The sequence below is a fragment of the Vigna angularis genome, chromosome 1, assembly GCF_016808095.1.
Source record: "Vigna angularis cultivar LongXiaoDou No.4 chromosome 1, ASM1680809v1, whole genome shotgun sequence".
NCBI classification, from domain to species: domain Eukaryota; kingdom Viridiplantae; phylum Streptophyta; class Magnoliopsida; order Fabales; family Fabaceae; genus Vigna; species Vigna angularis.
Genome location: NC_068970.1, coordinates 41,732,848 through 41,748,743, shown reverse-complemented (window position 1 = coordinate 41,748,743; position 15,896 = coordinate 41,732,848). Strand labels below are relative to the sequence as shown.

The window sequence follows — 15,896 nt, the reverse complement described above, 5'->3', positions numbered from 1 at the left end:
AATATACTTATAATTACAAAATTATTTTAAATAGTTTTTTATAAAATCAATATTTATATAAATAAAAATAAATAACTAAAAATGCATTAAAAGTGAATTAATTTAGTTTTGGGGGGCTAGCTCCATCCTAACTAGAACTGTCAAGTCAGCCTCATTAACAAGATTTGGCCCTAGCCCATGTGGGTTGGGGCCAAAAAAGCCCACAGGACCAAAAAAAATCTTTTATTGAAAAAGCCCCCAAAGTCCTATGGGTCAAGGCCAGCCCATGGACCTTTTTTGTACAAAAATTTATGTACAAAAATATAAAATCATCATATCAAATTATACCAAACAGATCACTCACACAAGGCATTATGCAAGCACCAAAGTGTCAGGAGCGGCTGCAGCGGAATGGTTAGCGTGGAATAACAAACCAAGAGGGTTTTTAATACGAACGTGTGCCTTTTAATTTCTACTCAATTAAACTTACCAAGCAATTAATAAAGACAAATAAAGAGAGTAAGGTTGAGAGAAATTTGCACAGATGATTTTATCCTGGTTCGGATCTTACCAATCCTACGTCCAGTCGTTTATCTCAAAGCAAGATAAACAATTCACTAATCACAAAACAATTACAAATTACAATCACAAAGAAACAATTTGTAAGAGTTTAGAAACCACCTCTCTTGATACCACAAGAGATGAAACTACACCTCCTTTGAGTCTTCACAAAGGATGAACACCTCCTCCGAATACTTCACGAAGGATGAACACCTCCTCCGAATACTTCACGAAGGATGATTCTCTTCCGAACACCTCCTTAGACACACCAAGGATGAACCGGCTATTTCCTCTGTCACTGTAGCAGCACTTCACCAGCTCCACAGACACGAGTTTCACAAGCCGAACAAGAACACACAAGTCTCAAGAATTTCTGAGTATTTGAGCACAAGGGAAGAGTTTCTGTGTCTCTGGTTTTCTTTTTGAGAGGATATGAGAGTCTATTTATAGACTCATCCAAAGACTCTTCCATTTTTCGTTTTCAGCCTTTCTTACTGTGTTAATCGATTAGCTACAGTGGTTAATCGATTAACACTCCAACGGATAGTCCAACGGCTCTAAAAACGGCTAGTTTTTCAAACGGTCACTGTGTTAATCGATTAACACCCTCTGTTAATCGATTAGCGTTAATCGATTAACACCCTCTGTTAATCGATTAGCTACAGTGTTTTGCTACAGTACATTGCTACAGTAATGTGCTACAGTATTTTGCTACAGTAATTTACAAAACACTTTCTTTTTCCTATACATATTTCTAAGAGTATTACAAAAGCTTTCCATAGCAATACAAGTCTTCATAACATCTTGAATCTTGATTTCTTCTTGACTTGATTTGGACATCATCAAAACTTCATTTTCATCATTTTGCTAACAATCTCCCCCTTTTTGATGATGATCAAAAACTCCTTGATTTAAAGCTTTTGGTAATAATCTGTATTTAAAACACAACTTATGGAAGAAAGAGTGCATTAGTGAATGAGCACAAATAGCACAAATAGGCAAATAAGCTTTAAACATTTTCTCCCCCTTTTTGATCATAATTAAAAAGTTGTGTTTGATGTTCTCCCCATAAGATAATACTCCCCCTTAATAAAAGCATGTATGCATATGAGGTAAAAATATTTCAATTTTAAAGATTCATTCAAACATGCACAATAGGATATTTAAAGCAAATATTTTTAGGAGAAAGAGCTTATAAAACATTGTTGAGATCTTCATCTTGAGGATTGTCATCATTCTTTGCTTCATTTGTTGTCTTCTAAAAATCTTCGTCATTACCTGCATGTAATTCAAATGACTCAAGAGGTTTTGCCTCAAGGTCTACAATTTCATCAAAGACAACATGCACACATTCTTCTATTTCAAATGTTTTCCGTTTGAAAAATAGTTCCATCTACCTTGGAATAAAAATTTCTTAATTCTTCTTTTCAAATATTTAGAACAAAAACAATTTTTAAATATTTTCTTAAATATTGTTTTAAGGAAATTCTAAATTTTAAACAATAGGTACCCAACTATTTTGTATGGGTCCTTTGGGTTAATTTAAAAATTTGAAATCATTTTACAACCCAAATATATCTACCACTAGGAACACCATAATGCTTAATTTTACATTTGTTAGATGTATGACCCTTTTTCATACAATAAAAGCATGATACAACATTTGTGTTCCTATAAGTTGTTCCTTTTTCTACCCAAGTTCTACGGGTTCTATAATTATGCTTATTTTTAATTCTAGGAACATACTTATTTTTAACAACCTTATTTTCATTATTTTTACTACATTCTCCTGAGGTTGTTTGTTCTAGTAGTTTCTTAAAATTTTCACAAGAAACACATTCATCACTACTAGTAAATTTACCCTTTTCAAGAAATAAAACTCTATTTTTCAAAGTTTTATTTTCATCAATAATAGTTTCAAAATTTGTTTTTAAATTTTGATTTTCTTCAAGAGTATTTTCAAAATTCAATTTTAACTCTTTGAAATCCTTTTTCAATTTCTGATGGGCTTTATCTAATTTTTCAGATTCTACTATTAAAGCAGCATAAATTTCATGCAATTCATTTTCACTAATTTGACTAGAATTATCAGAATCGCTAGATGTACTTACTTGGCTTCCAGCGTCGTCATTTACCACTAAACAGATGTTTGCTTCTTCATCTGAGTAGCTTGAATCTGAAATGGTCTCATTGTCGTCTTCCCATGCGATGTACGCTCTCTTTTTCTTGAAGAATTTCTTTTCTTCACCTTTCTTTTGATTTGGGCAGTCTGCTTTTAGATGCCCCTTTTCTCCGCAACCATAGCATCGGTAATTTGAGGAAGATACTGGATTATCTTTCTTTTCGTATCTAAATTTTCCTTTGCCTTTAGACTTCATGAACCTGTTGAGCCTTTTTATCATGAGTCTCAATTCTTCTTCTTCGTCTGAGTCTTCATCTTCCGATTTACCTTTGCTTCTTTCAACCTCAGATTTCAAGGCTAGACTCTTTTTCTTAGTTTTTGCTTTTGCTTCTTCTTCATCTAGTCTTCCGAGGTCAAGTTCATGTTCCCTCAACTTTCCAAAAAGTGCCGCCATAGTCATGGTGTTCAGATTTTGTGACTTAGAAATTGCAGTCACTTTTGGTTGCCAAGACCTGTCTAAAGATTTCAGAATTTTTATATTAAGCTCATCAGTATCGAAAGATTTACCTAGTCCAATGAGATGATTGACAATGTTGGTGAAGCGTTTTTGAACATCTACTATTGTTTCCCCTTGCTTCATCCTGAACATTTCGTATTCCTGGATTAAGGTATTCTTTCTAGCTCTCTTAACATCATCTGTACCTTCATGGGTTACTTTAAGTACTTCCCACATTTCTTGTGCAGTTTTACAAATAGAAATCCTGTAAAACTCATCAACAGTTAAAGCAGATGAAATAATATTACGAGCTTTTACATCATTACCAATTTTTTTCTTATCTTGAGCAGTCCATTGGTCACGGGGCTTTGGTTCCTGCATATTGTTAATTGGAACAAAAGGACCAGATGCAACAGCATCCCAAATATCTATATCAATAGATTCCATAAAAATTTGCATTCTTACCTTCCAGAATGCGTAATTTTCACCTGTGAATAGTGGTGGTCTATTGATAGAAGCACCCTCTGCAAAGGTTTGATGTGATCCTGCCATTTGAATGACTATCAAAGCAAGCTCTGATACCAATTGTCAGGAGCGGCTGCAGCGGAATGGTTAGCGTGGAATAACAAACCAAGAGGGTTTTTAATACGAACGTGTGCCTTTTAATTTCTACTCAATTAAACTTACCAAGCAATTAATAAAGACAAATAAAGAGAGTAAGGTTGAGAGAAATTTGCACAGATGATTTTATCCTGGTTCGGATCTTACCAATCCTACGTCCAGTCGTTTATCTCAAAGCAAGATAAACAATTCACTAATCACAAAACAATTACAAATTACAATCACAAAGAAACAATTTGTAAGAGTTTAGAAACCACCTCTCTTGATACCACAAGAGATGAAACTACACCTCCTTTGAGTCTTCACAAAGGATGAACACCTCCTCCGAATACTTCACGAAGGATGAACACCTCCTCCGAATACTTCACGAAGGATGATTCTCTTCCGAACACCTCCTTAGACACACCAAGGATGAACCGGCTATTTCCTCTGTCACTGTAGCAGCACTTCACCAGCTCCACAGACACGAGTTTCACAAGCCGAACAAGAACACACAAGTCTCAAGAATTTCTGAGTATTTGAGCACAAGGGAAGAGTTTCTGTGTCTCTGGTTTTCTTTCTGAGAGGAAATGAGAGTCTATTTATAGACTCATCCAAAGACTCTTCCATTTTTCGTTTTCAGCCTTTCTTACTGTGTTAATCGATTAGCTACAGTGGTTAATCGATTAACACTCCAACGGATAGTCCAACGGCTCTAAAAACGGCTAGTTTTTCAAACGGTCACTGTGTTAATCGATTAACACCCTCTGTTAATCGATTAGCGTTAATCGATTAACACCCTCTGTTAATCGATTAGCTACAGTGTTTTGCTACAGTACATTGCTACAGTACATTGCTACAGTAATGTGCTATAGTATTTTGCTACAGTAATTTTACAAAACACTTTCTTTTTCCTATACATATTTCTAAGAGTATTACAAAAGCTTTCCATAACAATACAAGTCTTCATAACATCTTGAATCTTGATTTCTTCTTGACTTGATTTGGACATCATCAAAACTTCATTTTCATCATTTTGCTAACACAAAGAATAAAAAATCTAGTCAAATCAATCATGCATCCTTTCTTGGTACATGGATATCAGGGAGCAGCCAGTTAGTACCAAGAGAAAAACATCACCATGTTTCATCCATCAATTACTACTAAGATAAAAATAAACAATGTTCCATTTGTCAGATTCAGTACAAGACAACACCAGAGTCATTGCTCATTGACATCTAGAGATGTTTCTTCTCCGCAAGCTTTATCAACACAACATAAGTATACCAGTATACCATGCAATAATCATGAACAAAATAGAGTTCCAGTTCAAATCCCAAATTGAGAAACCGAAAAGTTATCCAATAAGTTTGCTCTTCTACCCGTGCGAGAATGTGTTGGTATATTTTGAAACATACTGTCTGTTAGAACATAGCAATATTAAAAATTAACAGATGAATTGTAGTTTAGTGAAAACAACTAATAGAAACTCAATCAATAAAGTCCCATTAAGAAGTATGTGCGTTGTAACACCACATAATATTCACATCCATGCAAGTAAATGGTAAACCAACAAGCAACAAAACTTGATGTTTGAAGTTTTTGAGGCTTCTTCAAGCTCTCTTTTAAAAGCCATCTCCAGCTTCAGAATAATGCAATATTAAATCAAGATTAGGTTAAAATGAACTTCCAGCAGTCATAAAATATAAATATTTGCATTATCCATAGAAGTTGAATCCTACACCAAATGCAGGGATATCTTAGAGCATTTAATCTCTTCCCCTATACCAACTTTCAATTTTATTCTTTTGCATTTTCAACTTCTTTGGATATTTTTATGAGGGCATCATAAAATATAAATATTTGCATAGATAAATCATTACAGTAAGAGAATTTCAGGAGGAACCAAAACCCTCCCAAACCATTCTCACTTCAAAAACAATCAAACGTAGTTAATCATAGAGTGACTCATTGATTTTTGGAAAGCCCAAATCAGTGACAACATGGAGAAAAGGAAATGAGTGAAAGGGAAGTACCTGAGACAAAGTCAAATGAAACATCCTTTATTCAATGTTGAAGACTTTCAACATCTTCTAAAAGATTAGACTCATCAATTCTCTTATGACCAAAAATATCTTCAACAATTTCATCTATCACAAGCAATTGAAATACAATCAAACAACTAGCCTATATAATTAATCATTTTAATATAAAGTAATTTTAAAAATAATAACATATACACTCACCGCTAGGATTTTCAGAAAATCCATATAGCCAATTTTGAGTACAAATCAACATTTGCACATGCTCAGGAAAAATGGAGCTTCTATATTTTGAAAGTACACGCCCACCTTTGCTAAAAGCTGACTCTGATGCCACTGTAGTAATGGGAATACTAAATACATCTCGAGCCATTATAGACAATATGGCAAATTTTTTCTCATTAGTCTTCCAATATTTGAGCACATCAAAATCTTCACTGTCTTCATCATCATCTATTGTTGGTTCATCTAAATAAACATCTATCTCGTTCTTTCCAACAATAGATTTTGATTCATTTTGATACATCTTAAAATCCTACAATGCATTACATATTAATTATCAAAACGAAACTAGAAAAACTGGAAAAAAAATGAACACTAGACATAAAATGCTTACCGAAATAATCCTTGATCTCTTAAACTTTTTCCCTTCAGTATAAGATTGAGACATCAAGATGGATTCAGTAGGTGATTGAGAAAGAGAAACACCAGGGATAGAAAAATTCTTTACATATTCTTTAAATAACCTCTTGAACTTCTCTAACACTTTCTTTGTTTTCTCTGCATAGGTTAGAGGATCCAATTTTTTATAACAATATGTTATAAAATCAACTTTTAGTCGTGGGTCAAGAATAGCTCCAAAAGCTAACCCAATACTATACTCCTTCCAATACTTTTGAAACTTTTCTTTCATATTCCAAGCCATATCCTTTAAGGTGAGATCTTCATTCAACAAATTCTCTTCAATGATAAGCTGAATTTTCCAAATTTGCATAAAATACAAGTTTGAAGTGGGATAAGATGAACCAGACATCATGTTTGTAATCTCATAAAATGGTTCTAAGAATTGACATATTTTCTCCCCCCATTCCATTCCTCAAAAGATGGACAATTTTTATAATTTCTATCAACCACTTTGAGAATTTCAAAAGCTTTCTTATATTTGATTGCACTTTCCAGCATTAAATAGGTTGAATTCCATCTTGTAGTCAGATCTAATCTCAAACCCATACTCATATTTATGCCAACATCACTAATACATTCTTTGAATTTGAGAGTTCTTCCATCTGATGATTTAACATACTTAATACTCTCTCTAATACTATGGAGTGCTCTGTCAATCACCTTTAAACCATCTTGAACTATCAAATTAAGAGTGTGAGCACAACATCGTACATGGAAAAACTCACCATCACATAATAAATTTCTATGAACACAAAGATGGCTTTTTAAAATGTCTTGAAAATTATTATTGGCAGAAGCATTATCCAGGGTAATTGAGAAAATTTTCTTATCAATACCCCATTGCTTTAGGCAATCAAACACAACACTTTCTAGTTCAACACCTGTATGTGGTGGTTTCATTCAATAGAAGTTAAGAATCTTACTTGTCAATTTCTAGTTTTCATCAACAAAGTGTGCAGTTAGGCAAATATATCCCTCAGAAGTAACTGCAGTCCAAACATCAGAGGTTAAACAAATTCTATTAGGAATCTTAGACATGATTTGCTTAACTTTATCCTTTTGTTCAATGTATTCCTTTTCCACATCTGATACAGTAGTGTTCCTACATTTCATGTCAACATTCGGATTAATGTATTTTATCCACTCCCTGATTCCTTCATATTCAACAAAATTATAAGGGAGACTATGTTTAATTATGGCTCTTGCAAGTAACTTACGATGAATCTTTTGATTGATTTTTCGTGTCCCAAACTTTCCTTCTTGGAAAAGATTCATATCCGCATCTAAGTTTGCAATACTTCTACACGCATTGACATGTCGACTTAAATGTGAAGTTCCATAATTATTTTTAGTAACAGGGTGTTTTCCAACTTTGTAGTTATTGCCACAATACTTACATGCAGCCTTTTCAATGCCATCCTCATCTTTTCCTATTTTTGTGAAAAAATTCCAAATATTTGAAACTTCTTTTTTATTTCTGGTAGCACTTTCAGATGGACCAGGAGTTTCAGATGCAAGATCATCAACCAAAGTTAAAGGGTTACTCTTAAAGTGGTCCATATTTAAGAGGCAAATTTAAGGCAGAAAAAGGGGAAGACAAAAGATGCCCAAAATAGATCCAAATCCTGTTATTAAATATGAACCAACTAAGTTTAAAGGTCACAAAATCACTATTAAAATCATTATAGCTAACAACATAAAGCATAATATGAAAAGAAAACAACATATTAAAATCATGATATTAAAATTATTTATCCATATATGAAAAGACAACAACATAAAGCATAATACCTAATATGAAAATTCAAACAAAAAACGAATGTTATCTTAATAAGAAAAAAAGAATATCCCACCCATTCAATACTCAGAATGCAGACTGCAGGAGTTCAATAAAACAAAAAAACAAAAAATAAAACAAAAGGCAGATAAAACAAAATGGATCATTAGTAACATTTACCCGTTATGTTTTTATCCCGTGGAGTAGCAATCAAAAGTGCAATACCTGTTAATAAAACAAGCAGTGTATTGGTTGTCCGCGTTTAAAACTTATAGGTAATCAACAAACACAATATTTAAAAAACGAAACCAACCAAAGGAGAACAATAGCAAATTAACAATATAATAACATGAAGGAAAAAATTACTAAATTTATTTAATTTGAAATTGAGAAATGATAAAAGTTACATTGAATAAAAAGAATACTTCTTCTTGAAGCTTAAATTTGTTTTCTTGTGAAAGTTATCTTCTTAAAAAGGAAAATACTATATCTATATGATGCATATCATGGAATAAAGAGACCAGTCAATCTTATAAATTATAAGTTATAATGCAGTGTTCACTCAAATGGTTATAATGCAGTGTCATATAACTCTTCCCTAATGAAAATGACACATCAACTTTTCATTTTAACCTATATTCTCTAGCCAATTTCAAGGTTAACCACTACTCACCCCCTCATAAAGTTATGTAAATATCATTACACAATCTGGTTTTTTCCATCTAAAAATGATATTTGGATATCATCTAAGATATTACCGTCCTAAGATATCAAAAGTGCTCATCACTTCACACTCATAACATATCAAACACATTTTACTGACAAGGATTAATAAGAACATTTAAGAGATTATATTTGTACATTTTATGATCCACTACATTGAATTCCTGCCAATCAAAGAAGGGAGCTGAGAAGAAATTTTTTTTCACCAAAATCCTAAAGGGGCAACTGAGATAATGGTGGGTCCATTTTGTATGACACTTGGTTTCCTAATATCCATGCACCAAAGTTGCAAATGAAGAATGCTACGCATACAAACAAATTTTTACATACTTTCCTTCAACAAAAAAAAAATTAAACCCTTGACCTTTGTCTTAGCATTTTCTGTTATCAAACAGAATCAATATCCAAGAAAACTTTATGGGAACCAGTTAGCAATTTTTATTTAAAAGCCACAATTTCTGACACCATTTGTTTGAAAATTCTCAAAACATAATCAACAATTAGCACTTTGATGGGAGAGACTATATATTTATATATCTATACATACAATTTTGTTACTTGCTTAGATAAAAAAAGGGAAAATGAAATTCTCAGAAAAGGAATCTGTAGGGGTCTCCAAAAGTGATTTGGTAGCTTATGAATCATTGATGAAATCGCACACAACAATCTTTAGAAAAAACACGAAAGTATTTGAAAGAAGCTAACCTTGATTCTTCTTCGTCGTCTGTACCACCGTTGTCGTAAAGAGCTGTTGTTGACTCTACTTTGTGTTGTCGTCCACCATGCATCGCTGTCTTCCGTCGACTTTGTACTGTCGTCTACCTATGCTGCAATTGCTAGCTCTTAAGCAAGTGTTTGAACAGAGAATAATTCAGGGTCAAAAGAAAAAATATGTTGTTGGGGGCTACGGGGCTAACCCGACCCTAATTTAATCATAACCCGATTTTATGGGGCTTTTGGGGTCAGGGGCTTTAGAAAAGCCCCCTAATACATGGGTCAAAAAAATGGGCTAAATGATAGGAAAGGCCAGGGCTGGCCTTGGGACTAAAAAATATATTGACAGCTCTAATCCTAACCCTACCCCAATCCATTTTATGTGGGGTTTTAGGGGTTGAGACTTTTAAAAAGCCCCATATTAAGTGGGTTAGAAAAATAAGGCTTGATTTTAGAAAGGGTCAGAGTCAACCCATGGCTATGGCAAGAGCTCAAATGACACCTCTAATATCAGTAGAGGCACTCTATTTTTGTCTTTCAATCTCTTCTTTGAAACTAGTGCAAAATGATTCATTCTTTAAGCTACTTAATGCGTCGATTAAAGCTTCATTTTCAGTTCACATAACACAAAACTATATTTAGTGGAGGTTAGTTTGTAGAGATTATTAAAACCCTCCACAAATAGATTATTTAGGATAATGTTGAAAAATTCTTGCAAGGCCCAAAATTGTGGGGGTTTTAAATTTTTTTAAAAGAGGTTAGTAACCTAAATGCGAATTTCACTTTTTCCCTCACTTCTTTTAACATTCTCTCCCAAAATTTTAGAGTTTCCTTTTCTCAATTTCATATTCTTTTTCACTACGTCCTTCCCCCTTTATGCCTCCTCAGATACCGTTGCAGAACTTGAAGTAGCTATTGCGATTCACGTTCATTGGCATCAACGAGTATTTTCAAGGTCATTGCCTGGATCGCTGAGGTTCATCTCGTCCATCTCCATTCTTTCAGTAATTCTAGAAAGGGATAATCGCCTATCTAACTCCCTCTCATAATTTCTTAATTTTTTGCTTTTTGTATTACTTTACTATTTTGTTAGATATGTTATTTGTTTGTATTAGGAGTCGTGAAAGAGATGTTGGTGTGTTTGATATGAAGGTGGAGAGAGATTGACATTGAAGTTGGAGATGGGCTTTAGGAACGACATTGTTGGGCATTAGGGTAATACTTCACATAACTCAATTTCTTCAATTCTAGGGCGATTCCACTATGGTCATCCAAATGTTTTTGATAGAATTTTCTACATAACTCGAGGAGGATTTAGCAAGCACTAGTAAAAAAACGCTATTTAAACTCGCACAATAGGCTTCGGTTTAGGTGAAACTGAAGCTTATTAAAACATGGTGGCATTTTTGTAGTTTAGTCGAACTTATATGTCTCGGTTCAAAGGGAATCAAAGCATATAAGCTTTATTACCTCGGTTAAAGCATACAATCGATGCCTAACAACATGCAATTCCACCTACCCCTCTACACAATAGACTTTTCAGCTTTTTGAGCTTAACCTACTGCTTCGGTTCACCCAGAACCGGTATGAAAACGTGTTTATGCCTCGGTTTAACTGCCAACCGAAGTAGTATCGCTTCCAGGGGGTTAACAACCTTTAGTTTTCTTCTTCCTCGCCCATTTCGCGTAAAACCTTTCCTCTCTCTGATTCTACCCCTCAATCGCATTCTTTGTCCAACATCCAATCTAAGAAAAGTTTGGATCTTCTTTCTGGTGCCAGTCAAGCAAGATCAAGCGGGGGTTCATTTCGAAGAAGAAGAAATGTAAGTACCTATTTTTTGCCAACTCTACGCCTCTATCCTCGCCTTCCTGCGCCTCTATCCTCGCCTTCTTGCGCCTCTATCCTCGCCTTCCTCCGCCTCCGACCACAAGCTGCAGCTCCTCGCTCCCACGCCCTTCATCCTCGGCAAGCGCATACGCACCGACGATGACACTTCCAAGGACGACATTGTTTCCGTGGGCCCCTCTACCCCGCCCGGACTGTGGCCCTACCTTTTAGCCCCGATTTCAGACAAATTTGGAGCTTCGTCGCCGCTCCAGAAATGGTCGTGCAGCCCGCCGCCGTGTCAGTGTCGCAACAGTAGGCGTCGCTCTTTGCTCATCACCAACGTCAGCAGTAGTAGGTCATTGGAGAAGTGTCGGCGGCTAGGGTGGGGAATCACCTTCCGGGACATCTAAATTTTCTGGCTTCGTTGTTCGGCGGACCTGGGAATTCTTAGGGTTATGTTTTTTTTCTTAGTTTTGAGTGGAGAAGTTCATCCTTTAAGAAATTATTCAATTAGGGTTTTATTTTAGTTCCTACTTCTGGTTTGGAAAATTAACTAGGTGCTAAGAAAGTTGGATAATTGTTTTAGACTTTGGGACTTTTGTTGGAGGAGAATGTGATGAAGTGATAACATACTGTGTGGAATTGTGATGCTGAAATATTGAAGCTTGTCGGTGTGGAAGTGCGGTTGAATTTGTAATGTTGTTGTGGTGGTAGAAGAAAATTGTTGCTTTTGTTTCACTTGCATACGACACCCATAGAGCACTCGGAATCACCCTCTTCTACCTTGGAACCCTTTAGGTATGATTTATGAGATGTTCTTCGTTTGTTTGTTTCCGAACCCTCTTCTTTTGAATGTTATGGGGGCTCAAAGAAACTACCTTTTTCGCTGAATACAGGTTTTTGCTCTACTTTTGAGGCCCAACAAGGATCACAAAATAAGAAATCTACTGGAACTTCTACCACTACGCCATCGGATACGCCACCATAATCATTAGTATCATCAACATATTTAAAGGGTTCGAGGCATTGGAGGTTTCCGTAGGGGATCGCTACAATGATTGGAAGCATGCTTACATTGGCATTATTGTAGCTTTGGGTGGTATGGTTGTAGCTTTGGGTGGTATTGTTGTGCTTTTGGAAAACACTCTACTACCTCGGTTCAAGTCCTAGCCGAGACAGTAGAATCTGAGATACTGTCTCGGTTCACAACTGAGGCAAAAAGAGGTAGACTTTTTACCTCGCTATATATGTCTCGGTTCAAGAACCGCTGCCTATGAGCGAAAATAACCATTGTCGTTTCCCTTGACTACACTAGTGAAGGGTTATATAGAATATCTTTGACCTTGCCGAAAGTCAGTTTCTCATTAGGAACAAAATTGTTTAGAGATATCATGTCCACTAGTTGTCTAGTAGTGAATTAAGTAATAACAATGTAACTTATTATCTAACCATCATATCAACTGATTCATCATATTCTAAAAAAATACTTAGGTTTTCTCCCATATAGAACCATATTTGTATTTCAAAACTATCACTTGTATTTCAAAATTTTCCGATAACGAACTAAGCAATAATAATGTAAGTGTTCTGCCACATAGAAACTATCCTTGTATTTCAATAATTCCTTACTCAAAAAATTGATAGGTGTTTGTAAAATAAAATATCTTTCCCATTAGGATTTTCATATTTAATAATTACTAGAATCCAATTTAATCATGGTTCCAATATCATCACCATCTCCCACCAACCACTACAACAAAATAATTAAATTACAATCAAATTTAAAAACAAAAAATAATTATTCATTAGAATCAAAATAAAAAATAATTATTTTTTATCTCTAAATTTGATTGTTACTTAATAATTTTCTTGTAACGAATTAACTCTTAACACGAGCTTTTTAACATCAGCTTTGATGTTAATCATTAGAGAAATAACAAAAATAACAAGCGAAAGAAATACTTAGATGAATTCTTACTTTAGATAACAAAAATAATAAGAAAAAAAAACTTAGATGGATTCTTACTTGTATAAATAAAAGTAGGCTCCAACAAAATATCATGCAAACAATAATAGTAGACAACACAATGAGATGCACTAAATACAAAAAAGGAAACTAATAGGCACCAAAATTTTTAATGTTGGAGACCCTGTGAAGGAAATACCCACGTAACCTAATATAATAAATCTTCCTCTAATAAAAATATAACAATTAAGGATAAATATATCACAAGTTATTTTGGAACCTCTAAGGATCAACACAAAATTTTCTTTCAACAAATAAGATGGATAACAACATAAGAAAATTTTAATGGATATCTAACTAGAAAATAAAGTGAACCAAATGCAAATAATAATTAGCATATTTTTTTTTTCATGTTTGCACATGACACATTGGTTGTTATTATCTTCTTTTTTCTCTCATAAAATAGGCTTATTTTGTCGGATATTTATGGTTGTTTAAGTCGGTAACATTTTGATATGCACATAGGTGACTTAAATTTAAGTTGAAAAAAAAAACTCAATATAAATTTTCGTTAGGTGAACACCAATGTAAATATTTTACATTTTTTTAAAAATTTAGTTAGCTTTGGCTTAAGCCAAAACCTAAAAAGCAAAAAAATACCAATGTTAATTTACGTATAATGAACCATAGTGCTATGAGAATTATAGTTTGAATGATATAACAAAGTTCAGGATATGGGAAACAACGAGATAAACAACAACAAATTAGAAACACAAATGTTAATGGAGATATTCATGCATTATTGATTAGGATCCTAAAAAACAATCACGATTCAATTTCAATAATAGAGTAGATATATAACTATCAACCTCAATGACACACTTAAACCTACAAATCTTCAATGCAATAAGAGAAAAGTGTCAACCACTATAAAAACCCACACCGATTTAGACCATAAAAATGGTCTCCACAATGTCCACAACATTCACAAATAATACCATGGTCGTTAGCGTCATCCCTAAGTTGTAAGCCTTAATTTAAACAATTTCATGTCAGACTATGATATGAGTGCATATTTATGCCCTCATTTAACCTTTAATCTTTGATTTTTAATTTGATTTTATTCTTTAAAAGATTGTTTTAATTAGGATTTGTTATAATTGAGTTTATTGACAATAAAATATAAAAACATGTTAAAAATAACTTTTTAGTTGTGTTCTTATGTAGCCAAAGTTATATTATTCAAAAACTCCTAGGTACTCCAAATCTTATGCTTCACTAGGTGCTCGTCCTTTTTCAAATATTTGTCTCTCTCGAGTCGGATAGGAGCGATGTCTACAAAAGACACTCCGACGCTCAAGTCAACCAAGTGTGCCAGCAAGCAATCAATGCAGTAATTAATGAATAGTGAAATTATTTACCTCATAAAATGTATTATTATAAAGGCACGTGAGACATCACTATCACTATAAACATTTACACCTCTAAAATTCACCAATAATTTTTCATCACATGGACCATATCATAACACTAAAGAAACATGATACACGAAACATGATACACAATAATGAGTAAAAAAGGAGAGGGGAAATGAAACATCTTAAACCTATAGTGGAGAAAATCCAAACCAATAACAAGTGACATGAGAGGATACCATTTTAAAATCAATCTTATTGTCAATCCTTAAATTGATTAATTTATCAACATAATGATTCTCTTCCCAAAAGACATGTGATATCCTAAACTCCATATGTTCATAAGTCTTCAAACATTTTTTCTACTTTCCTCTAACACACCACCAAAAAGGAGGAAAAAGTTTTACATAACAAAAAAAAAAGTTACATTCAAGTCAAAGCCTTCTAAAACCAACTATCTAAGAGTGCTCAATAAGAAGAATCACTCCCATGATATTGACAAATAAAGAGTTTTGAATCTTCATATAATAAGAGAAACTAGCAATATAATCACCTCAAATACCACTAAAAATCGCAACATAACATAAGTATCAACACGTAAACAACATCAATGTTAACTTTCACCCAACCCACATATGGAAATCTTTAGACAATTACAGTAAAGGGGAAATAAGTAACCCATTTTTTGATTTATTTTTCTAAATAACTTTTGTCTCAATATTTAACCCTTTCACGCTTTTCTCACAAAACATTTTAGATAAAGAATATAACCATTTCTTTCACAAAATATTATTTAATCAATAACTCTACCCTCAATCTAATTATTCTCATCTAAATATATATTATTCCCACTTTGACATACTTTAATTTATTCTCCTCTAAATACATTCCCACTTTGACATACTTTAATTTTCATAAATAATTCTTCTATGCCTAGAAACTCATTCCAACCCTTCACATAAGTCAATATAATTTCTCAATATATCTCAA

General features: G+C 33.7%; 1 protein-coding gene across 3 annotated transcripts; it reads right to left on the bottom strand.

Annotated features, from left to right (window-relative positions):
- Nucleotides 1-379: 379 nt before the first annotated feature.
- LOC128195053 (zinc finger BED domain-containing protein RICESLEEPER 2-like) lies at nucleotides 380-9,886 on the bottom strand. 3 transcript variants are annotated; one of them, XM_052872081.1, is made up of 6 exons: nucleotides 9,690-9,886; nucleotides 8,442-8,486; nucleotides 6,417-8,109; nucleotides 6,005-6,335; nucleotides 5,795-5,908; nucleotides 380-5,179 (listed from the first exon to the last, which is right to left on the bottom strand). In XM_052872081.1, exon 6 carries the CDS (start codon nucleotides 3,708-3,710, stop codon nucleotides 2,097-2,099), a length of 1,614 nt encoding a protein of 537 aa, XP_052728041.1. In that variant the 5' UTR covers nucleotides 3,711-5,179; nucleotides 5,795-5,908; nucleotides 6,005-6,335; nucleotides 6,417-8,109; nucleotides 8,442-8,486; nucleotides 9,690-9,886; the 3' UTR covers nucleotides 380-2,096. The 3 variants fall into 3 exon arrangements, with proteins under 3 accessions (XP_052728041.1, XP_052728042.1, XP_052728043.1); XM_052872082.1 differs by having other exon boundaries at nucleotides 380-4,797; XM_052872083.1 differs by having other exon boundaries at nucleotides 380-5,908.
- Between the last annotated feature and the right edge of the window lie 6,010 nt (nucleotides 9,887-15,896).

Bases quoted from the DNA above. Each gene is read 5' to 3' on its own strand.
- LOC128195053 (XM_052872081.1), bottom strand. From the start codon at position 3,710: ATGGCAGGATCACATCAAACCTTTGCAGAGGGTGCTTCTATCAATAGA.